Source organism: Protopterus annectens, chromosome 9.part0 (genome assembly GCF_019279795.1).
Source record: "Protopterus annectens isolate FY-2018-M chromosome 9.part0, PAN1.0, whole genome shotgun sequence".
Lineage (NCBI taxonomy): Eukaryota > Metazoa > Chordata > Ceratodontiformes > Protopteridae > Protopterus > Protopterus annectens.
This window is the reverse complement of record NC_056743.1, coordinates 289685528-289705037: the sequence shown is the minus strand read 5'-3', so window position 1 is coordinate 289705037 and position 19510 is coordinate 289685528. Positions and strand designations below refer to the sequence as shown.

Sequence of the window (19510 nt, the reverse complement as noted above, 5' to 3'; positions counted from 1 at the left end):
ACGCCAGAAGCACTGCTCTCATCTCTTGAACACTGATGTGCAAATGGGCCTCGTGGTCTTGCCATATACCTTAGATTGTCCTTCCCAAATAATGCCCCCCACCCTATCTGGGAAGCGTCTGTGGTCTCTGTAGCAGCAGGTTGTTGTGGAATAAAGGGTCTCCTGATGGTCACATGATTGGACTGAGTCCACCACCATAGATCCTTCTTGCATGATTCCATTATTCTAATCAGATAGGACATAGGAAGTTCTTGAAGTGACCACTCAGAAAATAGGAGCCATTGAAGGATTCTCATATGCATCCTGGCAACAGGAACTAGCATTATGGTTGAAGCCATTGTCCCTAGAAGTTTCAGAACTACCTTTGTCTTTACCTTGTCCTTGGGAAGAAGGTGAAGTATTTGCTGTCTGAGGGCAGAAATTCTGTTGGTTGGAAGAAGTGCCATTATAGAAACAGTGTCTAGGTTTGCACCTATAAAAGTAATATGTTGACAGGGCAACAAGGCAGATTTTTGTAAATTGACTGTTATGCCTAGCTGAGCACAAATTTCCAATGTCATGACCCTGGCTTGTTGGAGTAGATGCTTGGTGGTGGCAGTTAGGAGCCAGTCATCCAGATACAGAAACACTTGGAATCCAAGATGTCTCAAGTGAGCCGTTACTATTGCCATGCATTTGGTGAACACTCTGGGAGCTGTAGTGAGACCAAAGGGCAGAGCTCGGAACTGATAATGGCTGGCTCCCAGCTGGAAGTGTAAATGACTCCCTGATGCTCTGTCCATTTTAATGTTGTAGTATACATTTGATATGTCTATTGAGCACATCCAATCATCTTTCCCTAAGAAGGGAAGAATTGGCAGCAGTGTCACCATTTGGAACTTTACTTTTTGACAGATTCGTTCAAGTTGCTGAGATCCAATATGGGTCTCCAGTCCCCTGTTTTTTTTGGCACCAAAAAGAATCTTGAGTAAATTCCGAATCCTATTTGGTTTGCGGGGACTTTTTGGATGACTCTTTTGTCTAGCAACTTTTGGATTTCTATAGTTGCTTGCTCCCTTAGATTGGGTGTAACATCTGGGATTGTTCTGATTTGTGGGACAGGACTGCAAAAGGGAATGGAATATCCTCTGGATATTATGCTTTGTACCCACTTGTCTTTTGTGATATTTTGCTAGGCTTCTGGGTACAAAGATAAACTTCCCCCAACTACCTCCAGAGTAGAGCAGATGGGCCTCCTTTCAGGAGCATTGGTAGGGACGTCAGCGAAAGGAATCATGGTCCCCCTGGTTTTGTGGACCCCCCCACCTCTAGGATGTCATCTACCATTGTTGCCTCCCCCTCTGCCTTGGGGAAGGATTCACCTTGTACATCTTGGAAAGCTCCCTGGGATCTTTTGAACCACATTTTCCCACTCTTCTGACCTTTAGGTTAAGGTCTTGAAGGTACTAAAAAATGTACTACAATGGCAGAGAGATTCTTCCCTTCCTGCTCGCATTTGGTGAGTGTATCTTTAACTTTGGATCCAAAAAGTGAGGAGCCACCAAAAGGGGCATTAGTAAAGGTAGACTTAAAAGCTTCTGCAACATTACACAAGCGCATCCAGGAGTGTCTCCTCAGGGAAACTCCTGCACCCGCTGCCCTACTTGCTCCATCCACTGCATAAGATATCAGTCTCATGGAAGAGTTGATGATGGAATTTAAGGTGGACAGCTGGAAGGAGACTTTCTCAGTCACCCCAGCAGCCAATGAACCTTGTAGAGTATCTCCTAGCTCCTTCAGGAGATCTCTTTGTAGCCTTGTAAAGTGTGTGAAGTAGTTGAGCGATCTGAGTGTAAAAGTCGCTGATGAAAAGACACGCTTCACATATCTGTCCATTGTTCGAGAATCTTTGTTCGGAAGATGAACAGATGAGGATGTCTCAGAATGTTCCTTCTTGGTGGCTGCTGCCACCACCAGAGCATCTACAGGCACACCTATTGTAAGAAAATCTTTTCCAGTGGGGGCTGACAAAAAACTTGTTTGGCCTCTGGGGGACTGGTTCCATAGTGTCAGGTGACTCCCACGCCTTTAGACTGACTAACTCCATTATTCATCAAAAGGTAGAGACACCCAGGAGGCTGAAGGTTGAGATCTAAAGGCCTTCAGATACACTGACTCCTCATCAGAAGGGGTGATGGTTTTCCAGCCGCCTCTCTGTTTTAGGATCTCAAGGATATCTGTAAATGAGATATCTTCAGAGGACGACTGTGGGGACCCTTCTGACTCCTTGAGGTCAGTGTCTGAATTGACAGACTCATCAGGGGAGTCTATATGCTTCCTATTGCTTGTCCTCTTCCAAGGAAGCGTATTCTGGGGAGGTCTCAGAAGAGAGTGGTTCACCCAATGGGGGTTTCTGAGGCTCTGAATCTCTGCTGTCCTGTGAATGGGGTAGTGTCGAGACAGTAGCCGCTGCTTTGGGGAGATGAATATCAGTATCCTTGTGTAGAGCTGTAGAGAGGGATAGCACACTCCTCATCAGCTCAAAAGCAGAACCCACTGGTTCTGTGGATATCTCCAGCTCCGAGAAAACAGAGGACACCCCCAGCCCCAGAGAGACTGGCTCTGAAGCTGATGTAGGAGCCGAGCTCACCCGAGCCTAAGCACCAAGGGGTAGACTCAGAACCAAAGAAACTCTGGTCCAAGCGTCCCCCTCGGGGCAAACAGGAGAACTTCGGCTCCCAGACACCCCGAATGGGACTGAGAGTGTCGGAGCAAATATCGGTTCCGTAATCTCCGAAGGGGGTCCCGAAACCAATGGGTCTACAGCAAGTGGTAGTTGGCACTCCAGCTCCGAAGAGCCAGCATGGCTCAGAGGAGGAATGACAGTGGATGTAACAGTCTTAGAAGGTTCCAAAACCTGTTGGGTTGGAGCCGAGAACAATTTTGACAGTTTTATTGCAAAAATTTGCAATTTTTCAAAAGTCTGTGCACCACCCGCTCCACATCATCTAGAGGACCTGGAAGATATAGTTGGTGAACAAGATCTCTCCATGATGGGAGATCACAAAGTAAGGGAGACCGGTGGAATTTCAATGGACTAGCTCCAAAACACAGTTTCTTTCAGTTCTGAAGACCTTGGAGCTGAAGAACCAGGTTTGTCAATATTAATTATCTCCATCGATTCCAAAGCCTGTGGAGCCAATGAAGCTGATGATTGCAAAATTTTTGACAATTTTTCAGGAGGCTCTGACTGAGCCGAGGAGACAGGAGATGGCCTTTTAGTTGGTTTGTCCTTCTTAGAAAAAGAAGAGGTCGAAGAAGAAGTGCTCTGTATAGCTTCCTCAAAGGTTGGTTTCAAGAGTCCTTTGACAATCAATTTGTTTTTCCTCTCCTGCAACACACACGTGCTAAAGGAGTAGCAGAAAGTGCAATTTTCCTGGAGATGGATAGCTCTAAACAATAGACACAAATGGTATGTCAATCAGTAATAGCTATTTTCTGGGTGCATTTTTGACATTTTTTAAAGCCCAAAGGTTTATGTTCTTTCTCCCTGGTCTCTTTGGACATGTTAGGAAAGAAAAAAATCCTATAAGAAATATAAACACTAAGTAAAAAATCACACCACTTCTAGAAAAAATATAAACACGCTAATTTAACACATACAGCACATCTAATGAATAGAAATAGAAATAGCTTTGGTCTAATTAAAATGAGCACTAGGACCTCTAAATTAAACGGACCTAGTAAGCTATAATAAGAGGAGAGATAGAATGCACTAATACTACTAGCCCGCTAACTAAAACGGGCAATTAGCTCTGTAACTTAAATGACCTAATGAACTAACCAGCTAACTAAGTGACTAGAAATACACACAAACACTAAAGGCAATTTTAATAGCACCACTACAATAAGCTAAACTATAGGATACACAGTACAAGCCTGTGAAAAAAAAATGGCCAAGAAATAGCACACAACAGCAGAAAAAGGTGGATAAAGTTAAGCTACACACTAAAGCTAAGATTTAAAAGAATCACAGCAGTCATTAATTTCTAAATTCTAACTAGTTTCAACTATTAGAAGGCAAAAGACAAAAAACTTAGCCATGGACAAGAAGAGAACATCCAACCCTGTAAAGCGGCAAATGAGATCTGGAGAGTTGCACCACTACGTCATGTGATACCTACCTTGCCATGAGCCAAGTTTGAAACTTCCAACTGGTGTATACGGCAGAGTTGGAGTCAAGGATTGGCTCCGAACCCATTCAAGTAAGAATGAAGGTGAGATAGGACAACATAACATCCATTGTTCACCTCTAGGGACTCCAAAAACTATTCTGGCTTCTTTGCTGCTTTGGAACATTCCGATGTTTTGTCATGATTTAGCATGTCATTAACATGTTCTTGCCTTCACAGCATTTTTGTCAGGGACAACTGTTTGCCACAGTTGGTAGCATAAAGGCTGGTCAGTAGACCCTCTTTCCCAGTGGGAGCCATCAATATGTTTTTAATACTTGTACATGGACATCATTTTCTGCATCACTGAAATTCCCCAGTTTCTGCTGTCTACCTCATCTTTTGAATATTCAGACAACTACAAACACACTTCAGAGTTATAGACTGTATACTATTGTAAATGGCAGAATAACAGTTGCACACAAAGTGGGCCCTATACATTCCTGCCACTATTATGGTGAGAAGATTACCTGTCTGATTTATTTGGTGGGTTATGGTGGTTGATACAGCAGTCCTATTCTCTGCATACCATACTGTCACCATAGGTACACTTTTAGGGTATGCCATAACATACCTGATAGGCAGATATGGGAATAAACACAGAAACTGTGAATACCACATAATAGGTTCATAGGTTCATCCAGCACGCCTATTAATAGCCGTGGTCAAGTTTAAGTCTCCGCCCTGTGTGCTCTCTGATGGATCTATTTTTTGAGGTGAAGCATATTCCGCCCAGTTTGCAGTCGATTTTTTTTGATCGAATGGGGGTATTATATTAGGTATTAGCTTAGCCAGATCGGTGTAGGGTATGGACTGCCTCCCCCCCTCATCATTTGGTGACTGTTTCAAAAAAAAAAGTCACCAAGTTTAAAAAATGATCTCTGCCTTTGACAAAGCCAAACTGGGTTGGATCCAAAGTCTGCAAAGTCCCTAGTGGTACCACAGTTGCAGTGCACCCACCCTGGGTACGTATCCAGAGGTAAGAACACCATCAGGTGGATGCTTTGTTTTTTTTTTTTGCTTTGAGAGAGTCAGAGAGAGCTGGGCTTGCTTGGGGCTGGGGGGGCTGCATCGCTTGGTTTCTCCTTCTGGGGGGGGGGGGGGGGGAGAAGTTTGCACTGAACCACAGTGGTATGTTGGCATGTGTGTGTCTGGATCAGTAATCTTCATCATCATTTTGAACTAGCTCTGAGCATATCTGGGAGTCTCTCCAGTTTCTAACATAGCTAAAGAAGGCCTTATGATTGTCTTTTGAGTCTTTAGCTATTTTTCTCTCGATAATGGCATATATGCCCTTCCCACACGGCTCATATAATTTGTTAGGACCAACTGGTATACAGCAGATATGGCAATCATCCCTGTGGACAAGAAGAGGAGACACCATGGGACATACCAGTAACACAGCCCTACCTTAATACATAAGGGTGCACATAGATGGGTGCATGCATATGAATACATACATGAAATGTGAATGCCATGCATTGATAGATATACACTTCTCAAGGGGGTCATCCAATTAGTTATGTCCAATAGGTATATAGACGGCAAGATGGTCATTCCAACTGCTAATAAGGAGGGACACTATGGGATGCACAAGTGACCAATTCCCTGCCCTAGCACATATGAGGAGCAGATGAGTGTAGGCACTGGACTGTTGCTTGCATGCACCACAGCAGGCCATCATATCAGCTACACAGGCTATGCCCATACAGTAATAGTGACAGCAATGTACAGGGGATGCATCTTGGCATTTTGTGCTGCTCTGTTGCCAGCACAGTCCACAAAAAGTAAACACATGAGGCGTACATATTCATATTGCTAGATTATTCTAATGTGGATTACAGTACAAAGATGTACATTCCAAACAAAGAAGACAAAAACAGCACACCATACAATTTCCTCAGTGTTGACCAGAAGTTCAGCTTTGCTACACAAGATATCTAATACAGCTTCCAAACTCTGTAAACTTAGCATACAAAATGGCAGCACTCCTCTTAAACAACTTAAGTTTGTGCCTTCACCAATAATTAGGCAAATTAGCTCAAAGTACTTTATTGTTTATGAATTGTGTTATTATGCGCTGCACATCAGTGACCAGGTGGCAGCAAGCTAGTGCTGGAGACATGCATGTCCTGCAACTGCAATACTCCGTGTTGCACTACCATCATTCCTTTTAAGTGTGATAAACAGGCTACTATTTGCTCCCCACAAAAGAGACACCATTTTCAGAATAATAGTAGCTTCTGCTTGTGTTCGTCAGAGAGTGCATTGCATGATGTGTGAAGGAGAGCAAATGATTCTCTTTCTCCTTCTCAGCCATAACAAGAAGGACTTACTCAGCCCCTATAAGGTTGCAATCAAAACATATTATGCCTGGTATGAGCTGGGTGAGGAGTGCTGGAAGAACAGTACATGCATCATTTTAAAGACCATTAGAACAGCAACCTGATTATCTTCAAGTATGGAAAGCAGAGGTTAGCCAGCATCACCATGAATGATATAGTAAGCAGAGGTGTAATTAGGCACTTGGTGTCATCCTATACTCTGGCACCCCTGTTCAATTTTAAGTTGAGGAGAACAAAATAAAAAGTCTCTTCTTAAAGTTCCATTCCCAATCTAGTGCTCCTAATTTAAGGGACAAGCCAAACTAGGTCCATTTTCTACAATCTTTGAGGAGGGAAAAAACATTCCCAAATCATGTGATCCTAACATAAAGAGCAATTCTTGATACTGAATAAAGAGCAATGCTGTTCTTTCTAATCTACATTCTTTAAATCTAAGTTGAGGAGCAAAAGATAAATAGCAAACTGTTTGTTGTTATAGTCTATGTCACACATGGAGCACTAAAGTGCTTCAATTCAGTCTGCAAACAAAAAGAAGCTCTTCTTTAGTTTTAAAGTGTACCAAGCTGCTTGCTGCAAATGTAGTAAGCACCTTGGTACACGTTAAAATTAAAGAATTTGTTTTTCTCTTTTTTTTTCTTATGCCACACATGGAGTGCTAAAGTGCTACTTCATTTAAAACCAGAGCATGGCCAAATGAGGCCTTAGGCAGAGTAATGAGCCAAATGTGGCCCCTCTAGTACTTTGCTCCTGGGTGGCCAGACGATATAATTGCACTGTTTTTATTTTTTGTTTTTATGCATTTGGGACTGCTGTTGATACTAATAAGTACTTCTGAAGGTCAGCATGGGAAATATGTGCTAACTACTTTCAAGATGATCCAAGTCATACAGAACTGATGGTGGCACTTCATCCAGTATCAGTAGCTCAGCAAATAGCATAGTCATCTATGGTGTTGAAAGATCTGAAGGTTGTGGGTTCTATTCCCACCTATGGTACTTGGATTCATTTTGCTGTAATGAGACTGCAGTGTAGCATGGTGCTGCACTCATGAGTGTGCCATCATTTGGAAGATATATTGAACTAAGGTTTCATCTTCCCAAGTTGGTGGTAGCTCCAGTGGATTTAGAATATCCCATGGCACTTCTCAAAAAAATGAGTACTGGAAGATCCCCAGTACCCTGATCAAATTTCTCCTTGTCGGTATAAATACCAATTCAGGTCTGCAGTGTAAAGAGGACACCGGCCTGTTGGGACTAACCAAGTCAACAAAGATTAAATAAATAAAAATTAATAAAAATATTACCATGGTCATCTGAGTTTCTGCAGGGGTCTTTTCTTGGACACAGTTATGGTGGACCATCTCACGGTGAATGCACACAATGTGGTGTTTCTTCTGTGTGTAACTGTGTCATTTTCTGCATATCTTTGGTAAAGTACATGCAAAGGACATACACTTACATTCTGCCTGTCACACAACTAAGGAGACATATCTATGGATCACTGGCCTCTGTCTGTCTATCTGTCATCTTTCATTACAGTTGACATAGATCTCTGACTTCTATTTGAAGATGAGCAGAACATGAGAGTAATCATGTCTCCTTCCCCACTCAGCAGGACAGTCTTGCAGCCATCCACTTTTAGTTCCAATTAAATATTCTCATTCCACCATCAAGATAGATTTGCTTTTAGCAAACTTCCCATCACATCTCCTAACAGCAGGACCAGAAGACTGCCTCAGTAGATTCTTCCTCTACCACAGTATGGCCCTGCTCTGGCCGCAGAGCATGCCAAAGACCACAGCCAGCTGAGGCCAAAATAACATCATTGTCAAAGAACACAAAATGTGACCCTTACATGCCCAAAGTGGATACTCTCTAAACTACAGTCAAATCTTGATATTCTTTGGATGAAAATTAAGAACAAGTAGATGACAAGATACAATACTGATAGATCAGTGTACCCATGGTGAACACATTCTACTTAATGAGAGGAATGTGAACCTAACTTGTTACACAAACAGACACAAACAGACACCAAATGGTATGGTCCTTCCACATTGTATTGCTGCATCAACTTCCATATAGCATTCCAGTATTCAAAGGTATATAACTTTATTAGGTTCACAAAATACATGTAGGTTTCAAAGATGAGCTGTTGCAACCCCTCGGGAATCCAGGACAATTAAAAGGTTCACCAGCTGTTGTATATCCTGGAGAGATTTCTCACTGCTCATCTTGAATTGCAGGCTCAACAGCTGGATATAGTCTCCTTTTCTGAATGCTGGAGTTTGTTTCCTCAAGGATCCTGAGGAGTATTATGCCCCTACATCTAAAATGCACCATATTGTCACCCTTACTCAAAGGATTGTTTCAAACTGACAATTATAATTACAACAAATAGTCTGTTGCAATGCAGCACTTCAATGCACATGAGCTGATGTGTGCTGCTCACTGCCAAATCCATAACAAGTACAAGGTGAAAGAGGTGGCTGTCCTTGGTGCAAGCAATTTGGTTGTATGACTGGCAGTGTAAATGAAGAGCAAATTGGTCCCTCCAAGCAATACTGTGAATCATTTAAGCAGCACTATTTGAAATGTTAGGACCCACTAGAGTGAGTTCTAAAACACACAGACTGAATGGCTGAAAAAATGGACTGATATATAGCAAGTCCAAGATGGCCATTTCATAGAATATTTCATTTTGTCTGAAGTATGGTGATCTCAGACATGGTATATATATATATATATATATATATATATATATATATATATATATATATATATATACGTTTGGGTGATGTGGGGAAGACCCCCAAAAAAGAAGTTTAAAGGAGAACATCAATGTTTGAGATTATGATACATGAGAAGTATGTAAGAGTGGTACAGGATATGTACGAGGGTAGTGTGACAGCAGTGAGGTCTGTAGTGGGAGTGACAGAGGCATTTAAGGTGCAGGTGGGGTTACATCAGGGATCAGCTCTGAGCCCTTTCTTATTTGTAATGGTGATGGACTGGTTGACAGACAAGATCAGACAGGAGTCCCCATGGACTATGATGTTTGCAGATGACATTGTGATCTGTAGTGAGAGTAGGGAACAGGTGGAGTAGACTTTGGAGAGATGGGGAGATGCTCTAGAGAGAAGAGGAATGAAGGTCAGTAGGACTAAGACAGAATATATGTGTGTGAATGAGAGGGAGCATAGAAGAATGGCGAGGATGCAAGGAGTAGAGGTGGCGAAGGTGGATGAGTTTAAATACTCGGGGTCAATAGTTCAGAGTAACGGTGAGTGTGGAAGAGAGGTGAAGAAGAGAGTACAGACAGGATGGAGTGGGTGGAGAAGAGTGTCGGGAGTGATTTGTGACAGACGAGTACCTGTAAGAGTGAAAGGGAAGGTCTACAAGAGGCTAGTGAGACCAGCTATGTTATATGGGGTGGAGACAGTGAGGAGTTTGAGCTGGATGTGGCAGAGTTAAAGATGTTAAGATTTGCACTGGGTGTGACGAGGCTGGACAGGATTAGGAATAAGTATATTAGAGGGTCAGCCCAGGTTGGAAGGTTTGGAGACAAAGCCAGAGAGGCAAGATTATGTTGGTTTGGACATGTGCTGAGGAGGGATGCTGAATATATATTGGGAAAATGATGCTAAGGATGAAGCTACCAGGCAACAGGAAAAGAGGAAGGCCTAAGATAAGGTTTATGGATGTGGTGAGAGAGGACATGCAGGTGGTTGGTGTGACAGAGCAAGATGCAGAGGACAGGAAGAAATGGAAACAGGTGATCTGCTGTGGCGACCCCTAACGGGAACAGCTGAAAGAAGATGATGATCAATGTTTGAGATTCACTCTTCTCCCTGGTTTTCATCCTTTTTTGTTTTCTGTCCACAATCTGCACTACGAATGCTAACATTACACAGAGTGTGTGTCAAGAACTGTATCAAGGAGCTAATATTGCCCTTTAAAAATAGTTGAGCCAAGGTGTTTGACACAGTTTAGCAAAGACCTGTTATATACAGATGTATAATAACTCTTTGATTAGCTTGAAGACCTTATTTATTTATCTATGTGTCTATCTATCTGTTTGTTAATTTATTTATTTATTTCTGTCAGGGAACTCTTAACAAAGAACTATCATTGTTGTTTGCTACATTTAGCAAACGTGTGTTAATACAGCAATGAGCTATAATATATTATGCTAAAGCATAGCTCTCAACCCCTTAGCACATAAAATCTAGACAAAGATGAAATTAACAGGAAGACAATGTCCCAAAATAGGTACAGATTGTAAATATAGCTCTTACAGACTTAGAAGGTTGCTAGAATAACAGGATTTGTCTTACTATGCATTTTCTTAAGGATATGAAATTTGAAACTCAAATGTATGTCATTATTTAGTGATTATAGTCTGGTGAGATCTTCCAGAAAACCACAAATTTTATGAGCAACTGTCCACAAATGCGAAGCAGAAATTTGGACATTCTGCATAAATCCCCATGGTATGAGCTGAAGATCTTTTTATCTTCCTTGTCCAAATATTAAATTGTGAGTGGGTGGTATCAAATATGAGCACAGCCCAGGACACCAACTGAACTTGGTACAGCTCTGCTCACCGCCTGCAGTACTTCAGTAGTCACATACAATAGAAGGCAAAGGGTTTTCTGGACCACATTATGGGCATCCAAGCCACATTGTAAGAAAATGATCCTATCTAATTTTAAAGAGCTCTTTGTATTAGAGAGTGAAGCTTGCCATCAGCATCCAGAAATACCACAGGATACAACCAAGAAGATGCGTAGGGCAAAGTTAATTCCAGTTACCAAGATCTTTCACCACTTGCTTAAAACCATGCTCTTGTCAAGTTGACTAGAAGAAAAAAAAACAGTTGTTCATTTATAAACTGGCATTTACAAATGAAGACACACAGAGAATTGCATGTTAATGAACCTAACACCTCGACTCAACAGACTGATGAAAGGTACAAGGAATGTGGCTAAAACGAATACAAAATATTTAGTGATTAATGCCTATGTAGACCAATTCATACCAGGCTGGTATGGAAGCTAAAAGGCATATACTGGATTCAAGACTGACAACACCCTCTGAATAATTTTCAAAGTGGAAGGAAATGTAAGACAGGATCAATTTGTGGGGGTTAATGACTTTGGAGATACTAGTGATCAATGAATCGGTTCTAGGCTTTGCACTGTACGCATTGTTTAGCTCAGCATTAAAAAGAAGTTTCAGCTGCACTCCATAGACTTCATAGATATACAGTGGATGTAAAAAGTATACATACCCCTGTTAAAATACCAGGTTTTTGTGATATAAAAAAATGAGATCACAATAAATCATTTCAAAACTTTTCCCACCTTTATTATGACTTATAACCTATACAATTCAATTGAAAAACAAACAAATCTGTTATGGGTAAAAATATAAAAAATAAAAAACGTACAATAAGCTGGTTGTATAAGTGTGCACACCCTTAAACTAATACTTTCTTGATGCACCTTTTGATTTAATTATGGCATTCAGTCTTCTTGGGTAGGAGTATATCAGCATGGCACATCTTGACTTGGCAACATTTGCCCACTCTTCCTTGCAAAAGCGCTCCAAATCTGTCAGATTGTGAGAGTATCTCTTGTGCACAACCCTTTTCAGGTCACCCCATAGATTTTCTATTGGATTTAGGTCTGGGCTCTGGCTTGGCCATTCCAAAACTTAAATTTTCTTCTGGTGAAGCCATTCTTTTGTTGATTTGGATGTATGCTTGGGGTCATTGTCATGTTGAAAGCTGAAATTCCTCTTCATCTTCAGCTTTCTAGCAGACGCCTGAAGGTTTTTGGCCAAAAGTGACTGGCATTTGGAACTGTTCATAATTCCCTCCACCTTGAGTAAAGCCCCAGTTTCAACTGAAGAAAAGCAACCCCAAAGCATGATACTGCCACCACCATCCTTCAATGTGGGGCTGGTGTTCTTTTGGTGATGCAAAGTGTTGTTTTTGCAACAAACATGCCTTTTAGAATTGTGGCCAAAAAGTTCAACCTTGATTTCATCAGACCATAACACATTTTCTCACATGCCTTTGTGGAGACTTGATGTACTGTTTTGCAAACTGTAGCCGGGCCTGGATGTTTTTCTGTGTAAAAAAGGCTTCCGTCTTGCAACCCTGCCCCACATTCCAGACATATGGAGAATACGGGAGATTGTTGTCACATGTAGTACACAACCACTACTTACCAGAAATTCCTGCAGCTCCTTCAGTGTTGCTTTAGGTCTCTTGGCAGCCTTCCTGACCAATTTCTGTCTCGTCTTTTCATCAATTTTGGAGGGACTTCCAGTTCTTTGAGACATCACTGTTGTCCCATATTATATCACTGTTGTCCCATATTTTCTCCACTTTTTGATGACTGTCTTCTCTGTGTTCTGTGGTATACCCAATGCTGTGGAAATTTTTTTGTACCCTTTTCCTGACTGATAACTTTCAAAAATGAGACCCCTTTGATGCTTTGTAAGCTGTCTGCAAACCATGGCTTTTTCTGTAGCAGGCATCTGACTAAACTTCATTTGGGGTTAATCAGTCTCTTTAATTGATGACAGGTGTGTACCCAAGAAGACTGACTGCTGTAATTAAATAAAACATTTGCTTCAACAAAGTATTAATTTAAGGGTGTGCACACTTATGCAATCAGTTTATTGTACATTTTTATTTTTTATATTTTTCTCCTAAAAGATTTGTTTGTTTTTCACTTGAATTGTACAGGTTACAGGTCACATTAAAGGTGAGAAAAGTTTTGAAATGATTTATTGTGGTCTCATTTTTTATATCACAAAAACCTGACATTTTAACAGGGGTGTGTACACTTTTTATATCCACTGTATCTCTGTAGTAGAAGGAGCGACTTTATTGTCATCTGAAGAGATCTGTGTCCTAGTTAATGCAACAGGAGCTACAGCTACTACAAAAAAAGTTTAAATTTAGGTGTCTCACTACAAAAATCCCAATATGATTTTACATGTGGTGTTTGGGGACTAGAATTAATAACAAAGAAAAAAAACAAACCAGGAATATTAAGTATACCAAGGATAATCCATACTACCCATCTGAGAAGGGTGTTTGGCATAACAAATTGGGTAGCTGGCATTATAGCCATTTATAATGAGCCATTTTTCATTTTAAGGACCACTGGTAGAACTACATTTCAAGTACTGCATGCACTCACAAGGGTCATGTTCAAAAAAGGACATCAAGCCAATGGTAGTAGCCCAGAAAGAATAAAAAGTAAGAAAGAAAGAAAGAAATGCTCACTAGCTCATGTTTCATAGAAAAATGTAAGCATGTGATCCTAAATATGTATAGGATACAGGAGAGAAGGAATGGAGGACTTACAACATTTTATAGTAACAGAATGGAGATGGGCTTCATCAAAAAAAGGAAAGAAAGAAAGAATGGACATATGTGAAGAGTATATAGACAGGAAGACAATCTTTCGACAGTGTCCCTTGGTGCAGTGCCATGGGGGGGCAGTGATTATGATGATGATGTCCCAAGTTCAATTAGTGATTTCAACACAGTTGGAACCAGGCATGGAAGGGAGTGCAGGAGAGGCAACCACTGGCTTGCCCATTGTGGGAGGAAGGGTGGGGTGTAGCTATGCAACTTAACACTCCTCTAGTGATCAGGGTAGTGCTGTAAGTGCACAGCAGATAGCCAATTAATGTGGCACAACAGGCAGGATGGGAATTACTTGACATTATGTGCAGTGTACTGCATGTGATGCTCAGCACCACTCGCCCCGTTACTGCATTCTAAAAACATTGTCTGATGTATATGGCCAGCATATGTAATACTGCTGAGCTGGTTGTCTCTGCATTTCACTTTTTTTCCCATCCAACTGATGACCATGTTGGTTCCTGTTCCAGTGACTACTATGGGGGACAATTAAGGTAGGAGCATCTGGAACAATACTGAACAGCTGATCACCAACTGGACTGGTACACAAAGTGAAGGGAAAAAACTTTTATAGTATCTTCTGGGATAAGCAAGCAGAAGCAGACCTGTCAAAAGTCCCTGTTTTGGAGGACTGTGCCTGTTTTTAGGCCTTGTATATCCCTGTACAGAATGTCCCTATTTCTGGAGGTATGTCCCTATTTTAAGGCTTGATTTACCCCTTCACACAATTTTCTGAATCTCCCTCATCCCATGTGAATTTTGAAGCTGTCTAGTACAAAGAAAACTGCACTACATGACCAAAACACTAGTGGCAACAATAATTTAAAGAAAGAGAACACACATATCTTACATCTCCATTTTTCTGTAGCAAAAATAAATTATCTGGTATGTTAGAACTTTGTAATACAATTCATTAAAATATATACATTTTACACTGTTTATTTAATAATGTGCTCATATTTGTACCTTCATTTTTGCCAACTACTGTTTCTGAGTAATATCTCACATTCCTACTGGAAACAGAAAGAGTTATATGGTAGATGATATTCAAATTTTATGCTAATATATGCACTGATTTTTAGCTGGATATTCCTATTTTCAAGGACCTTTCTTCCTGTTTTCAATGCTGCACTTTGATAGATATAAGCAGAAAGCATCAGTCTAAAATAATGGTGAAAATAAGCAATTGTACTAAGCAAATTGTGGGCCTGTATAACTCACTACAGAGCTGGGTTCCTAAAGGAGAAACTGTCACGAGGGATAAGTGAATGGGGTACAAATGGAAGCAGGGAAGGGCAGCTACATAAATACTATCTGTAGCAACAGGTGATCTACACAGGCTACATAACCTCCTTCCTTTAGACAAATTATATTTTATGAATTTACTACATAGCTGGTTGCCTTATCTGTAAATTTCATAAATTAAGCAAAATATTGCACTTACCATAGCTTTCACAGAACATCATTCCTTCCTTGCAAAAGCTAAAATAAGACAAAACAAATGCTAAAACAGATAACAATATATCATAGTAATAATAATAATAACAGTAATAATTATAATAATAATGTGAGGTAAAAACTACTAATTAATAACCAAGAAACTCAAGTCCAGACATTATGGCTGTAGTAGTAAAAGGCTATACTTACCATCTTCCTAATGATGTAACAGCCTCTTCTCCTGGTAAATATTCTGCTCCTTGAAAATAACAGGTACATTCATTCCTGAAAGAATCAGAAAGACTAATTGTTCATATATTTATTAATCATGCTATGATATTCTTAACATATCACATCTCTTGCCATTACACTCTTATCTTATGTGGACTACAGTCTTTCCAAGATCTTACACATGCTTTATGCTTGAGAAGTTAGATAAATTTCTAACATACCTTAAAATGTACCCAACACACTAGTCATAGGTGACTCTATAGTCAGGCACACTGATGTCCCACTCACCAGGCTAAACAAAGAGAAAGTTACTGTTAGCTGCCTGTCAGGTGCCAGGATCCGCCACATAACACAAGCACTGAGGTCATGCCACAACAAGTAAAAATATGAATCTGTCATTGTCCATGTTGGTGTGAATGACTTGAGATGTACCTCCCTGGACTACATGAAAAGAGACATGGAGGAGCTCTCGGATGATGTAGCCCAGGCAGGTATGAATCTAGCCCTGAGTAGCATCATGCCATTGCCCAGAATGATACCACAATACAAGGACAAAATGATTGACTTCAACAATTGGCTAAACTTCTGGTGTCATTCTAAGGGGACCAGTGTCTGTCTGCCTGGGACGACATGATCGACAGACCACAATGCTTTGCCAGAGATGGCCTGCACCTGTCGTCCCTGGGATTCTGGATACTGGCTAAGGCTCTTGCCACCCCTATAGTGCCATTTTTAGACAAGGTTCAAATGACAAACTCACCACCATAGCAGGTATAAGCAAGCAAAATCTGAGGGTAATGCTACTCAATGCTAGAAGTCTAAACCTAAAAATGCACTCACTCGAGGCACTCCTTAAAATGGAGAACATCGACATCTGTGCAGTGATGGAGACCTAGTTTAAGGCTCCAGAGAGCACCCCTGCATTACCAGGCTATAACTTATACCACACCTTTCAGCCACCTAACCTGGACCGAAACACTAAAGGAGGAGGCATGTCCATATTCATTAAGGATATCCACACCTCTAGGCTAGTTGCTCAACATAATGCATCCGAAATTATCCAAGTGCAACTAACACTGGGCAAGACTGCAATCCAGGTTGTAGCTTGTTACAGATCCCCCGCCATACCCCAGGATGCCCACTCTATGTTTCTTGATATACTGGGTAATATTAGGGTATAGGCCAATACCCTAATAATGGACGATTTCAACTACCCAACATCAACTGGGAAAACTACTCATGTACTAACTCATTTGCTCACCGCTTTCTGGAATTCATAAATTCAAATGCCCTGGATCAGCTTATCCATACCCCCACCAGGGGCAGAAATATCCTGGACCTGGTCATTATCAATATGGGCAACTGATGTTCCATGCCAGAGGTCAGCTCCTCACTTGTCAGATCAGACCACAAGCTAATCACCCTAGACATCAATATCCCACCCACCCCCCATTAAGTGCATGGATCATACCATCCCCAACAGAACCAAGACGCTATCCTCCAAAAAAAGGAAGCCAATCTGGTGGTCCCCTGCCATAAACAAACTTTACAAGAGAAGGAAGAAGTTGTTGCAAAAAAAGAGTAAAATCCCATGATTACAGGAACTCCCTACTCAGCCTCAGTAAGAAGCTGAAATCCCTTATAAAATCCTCCAAAGCTAGTTACAAAAATAAAATTGCCACTTATTCTAAAGACAACCACAAAGCATTCTATAGCTATGTCAAGAATCTCAGTGGTGACACTCAGATCTGCTCTGAGCTGCAGCACAATGGTACTGGATATCCAGAACCAACTGATATTGCCAACATCCTAGTAGATAGGTTCAGTGCAAACTTCACCCCCCCCCCCAAAGGGCCCATCACTATACCGGAAGAATGCAAAGCCCCTATAATCACGGCTACACAAGTAAAAACTGCACCATGCAAAGCCAAGAACACCGCATCCATGGGACCTGACAACATCCCAGGCTGCATTCTGCATGAACTACAGAACTAATTGGCACCCTACCTAAGTACCATGTTCAATCATAGCCTCACGTCAGGCTTTGTGCCTACTGAATGGCACACAGAGATGGTTATCCCACTCCACAAAGGGGGCGCCACCATGCACCCCGGGAACTACCACCCCATTAGCCTGATGAGCCTGGTCTTCAAGGTTGTGGAACATATCATCTTGGAGCTTATAAACAAGGACATAGGTAACCTCCAAACTCTGGACCCCACTCAGTTTGGGTTTGTAAAAGGTAGGTCATGTCTCTTAAACCTGATTGACTTCTTCGAAGCAGTCACCAGAGCCGTGGACGAGGGTAAGGTGGTGCACACAGCCTATCTTGACCTCGCCAAGGCTTTTGACACTATCCCCCACTCTGGAATTATAGATAAACTCACTAGACTGGGCATAAATCCCTATGTCACAAAGATGGACAGCCAACTGGCTCACTGACAGAGCCCACACAGTGAAAGTAGCCAACTCCAAATACAACTTCAGACCAGTGAAAAGTGGAGTACCACAGGGCTCAGTCCTGGGTCCTCCCCTGTTTGGCATCTACTTCTCAGAAGTCCAGGCTAATACAGCAGGTGTTTGGCTAACAAAGTTTGCAGACGACTGCAAAGTAGGTGCCATAACATAATTCCCTAATGATGTGAACATTCTACAAAGGGGCCTCAATGAGACTGATGCTTGGTGTCAAAGTCATGGCTTCAAGCTCAATGCCAAGAAGTGCATTGTCATCCCTTTTGGGAAAAACACTGTACTCATGAAATACCACATAGGCAGTAGCCTACTAAACACCGAAAGTGTGATAAGAGACCTTGAGACACAGGTGGACAGTAGTCTCTCCTTTGATAATCACATCACCACAGTAGTCAGGAAATCCTTCTATGTGACACACCTCATCAAAAAGGGGTTAATCTCCAGACAAAAGAGGTCATTGTTTCTCTCTACTCATCCCTCATCAGACCTGTTATAGAGTACAAAGCCCCGTTTGGCATGTACCTCGCAAGACATCTACAACAACTAGAAAGGCCACAGAAATACCTCACTAAGAGGATTACCAGCTTCAAATATATGCCATACACAGACCATCTCAAAAAACTCCAGCTCTAATCCTTTGCTTATCGCCTCCTCAAAGGCGACTTCTGCCTAACATACAAAGCCAAGTCAAACCCAGATCTGTTGGACATGCTACACTTAAAGAAACCCCAATTCCTCTGAGCCACACGCTTCAAGGACCTAAACCTTGCCACCGCAATAAACAAAACATGCTGGCGGGATAGATTCCTGTCCCAGAGACTTCCCATGTTCTAGAACAGACTACCCATTCATGTCAAGTAAAGCTCCTTATTAGCCCTCTTTAAGAAAAATCTCGACAATTGGATGGAAAATAGGAAATTCACCCCGGGGATCCCTTCTGTGGCTCTGCTAGACAGGGACACAGGAAATTAACTTTCTTGGGTGGCAAAAGCCAGGGAGCTTTTTTGGCTAGGCTTATATAGGTCTCAGGGCTGATAGCTTAATACCTACCTATGATATTTAGTCAGTTTAAGAAACACAACTGATACCTTTTACGTTTTTCTTAATCAGATGGAGCAGCAGTAAGTGAATAGTAATAATGTGAGGCTGGCTGTATTTTGTCACTTTTGCTTTATGGTAGAAGAAAACAATAAGCCTATCCAGTCTGTCCCTAAAATTTATTTAACATTCTACCTCATCTCCATCTGCCTTCCATGTTCCCTTTTCTGACCCTGTCCCATGCCCTCCTAAATGCCTCTGTGGACTCCCTGTCTACTACCTGTTTGAGTAGTACATTCCATGGGACCATAACCTTCTCTACAAAAA

At 41.5% G+C, this 19510-nt stretch overlaps 1 protein-coding gene across 2 annotated transcripts in view; it reads right to left on the bottom strand.

Annotated features, from left to right (window-relative positions):
* Positions 1 to 19510, bottom strand: part of OTOG (otogelin) — a 2079396-nt gene that overhangs the window by 1391885 nt on the left and 668001 nt on the right. For both annotated transcript variants that reach the window (XM_044082876.1, XM_044082877.1), the window contains exons 21-22: positions 15653 to 15727; positions 15450 to 15487 (exon numbers count right to left, since the gene is read on the bottom strand). In XM_044082876.1, coding sequence (XP_043938811.1) covers positions 15450 to 15487; positions 15653 to 15727 — 113 coding nt within the window. The remainder of the gene's footprint in view (positions 1 to 15449; positions 15488 to 15652; positions 15728 to 19510) is intronic.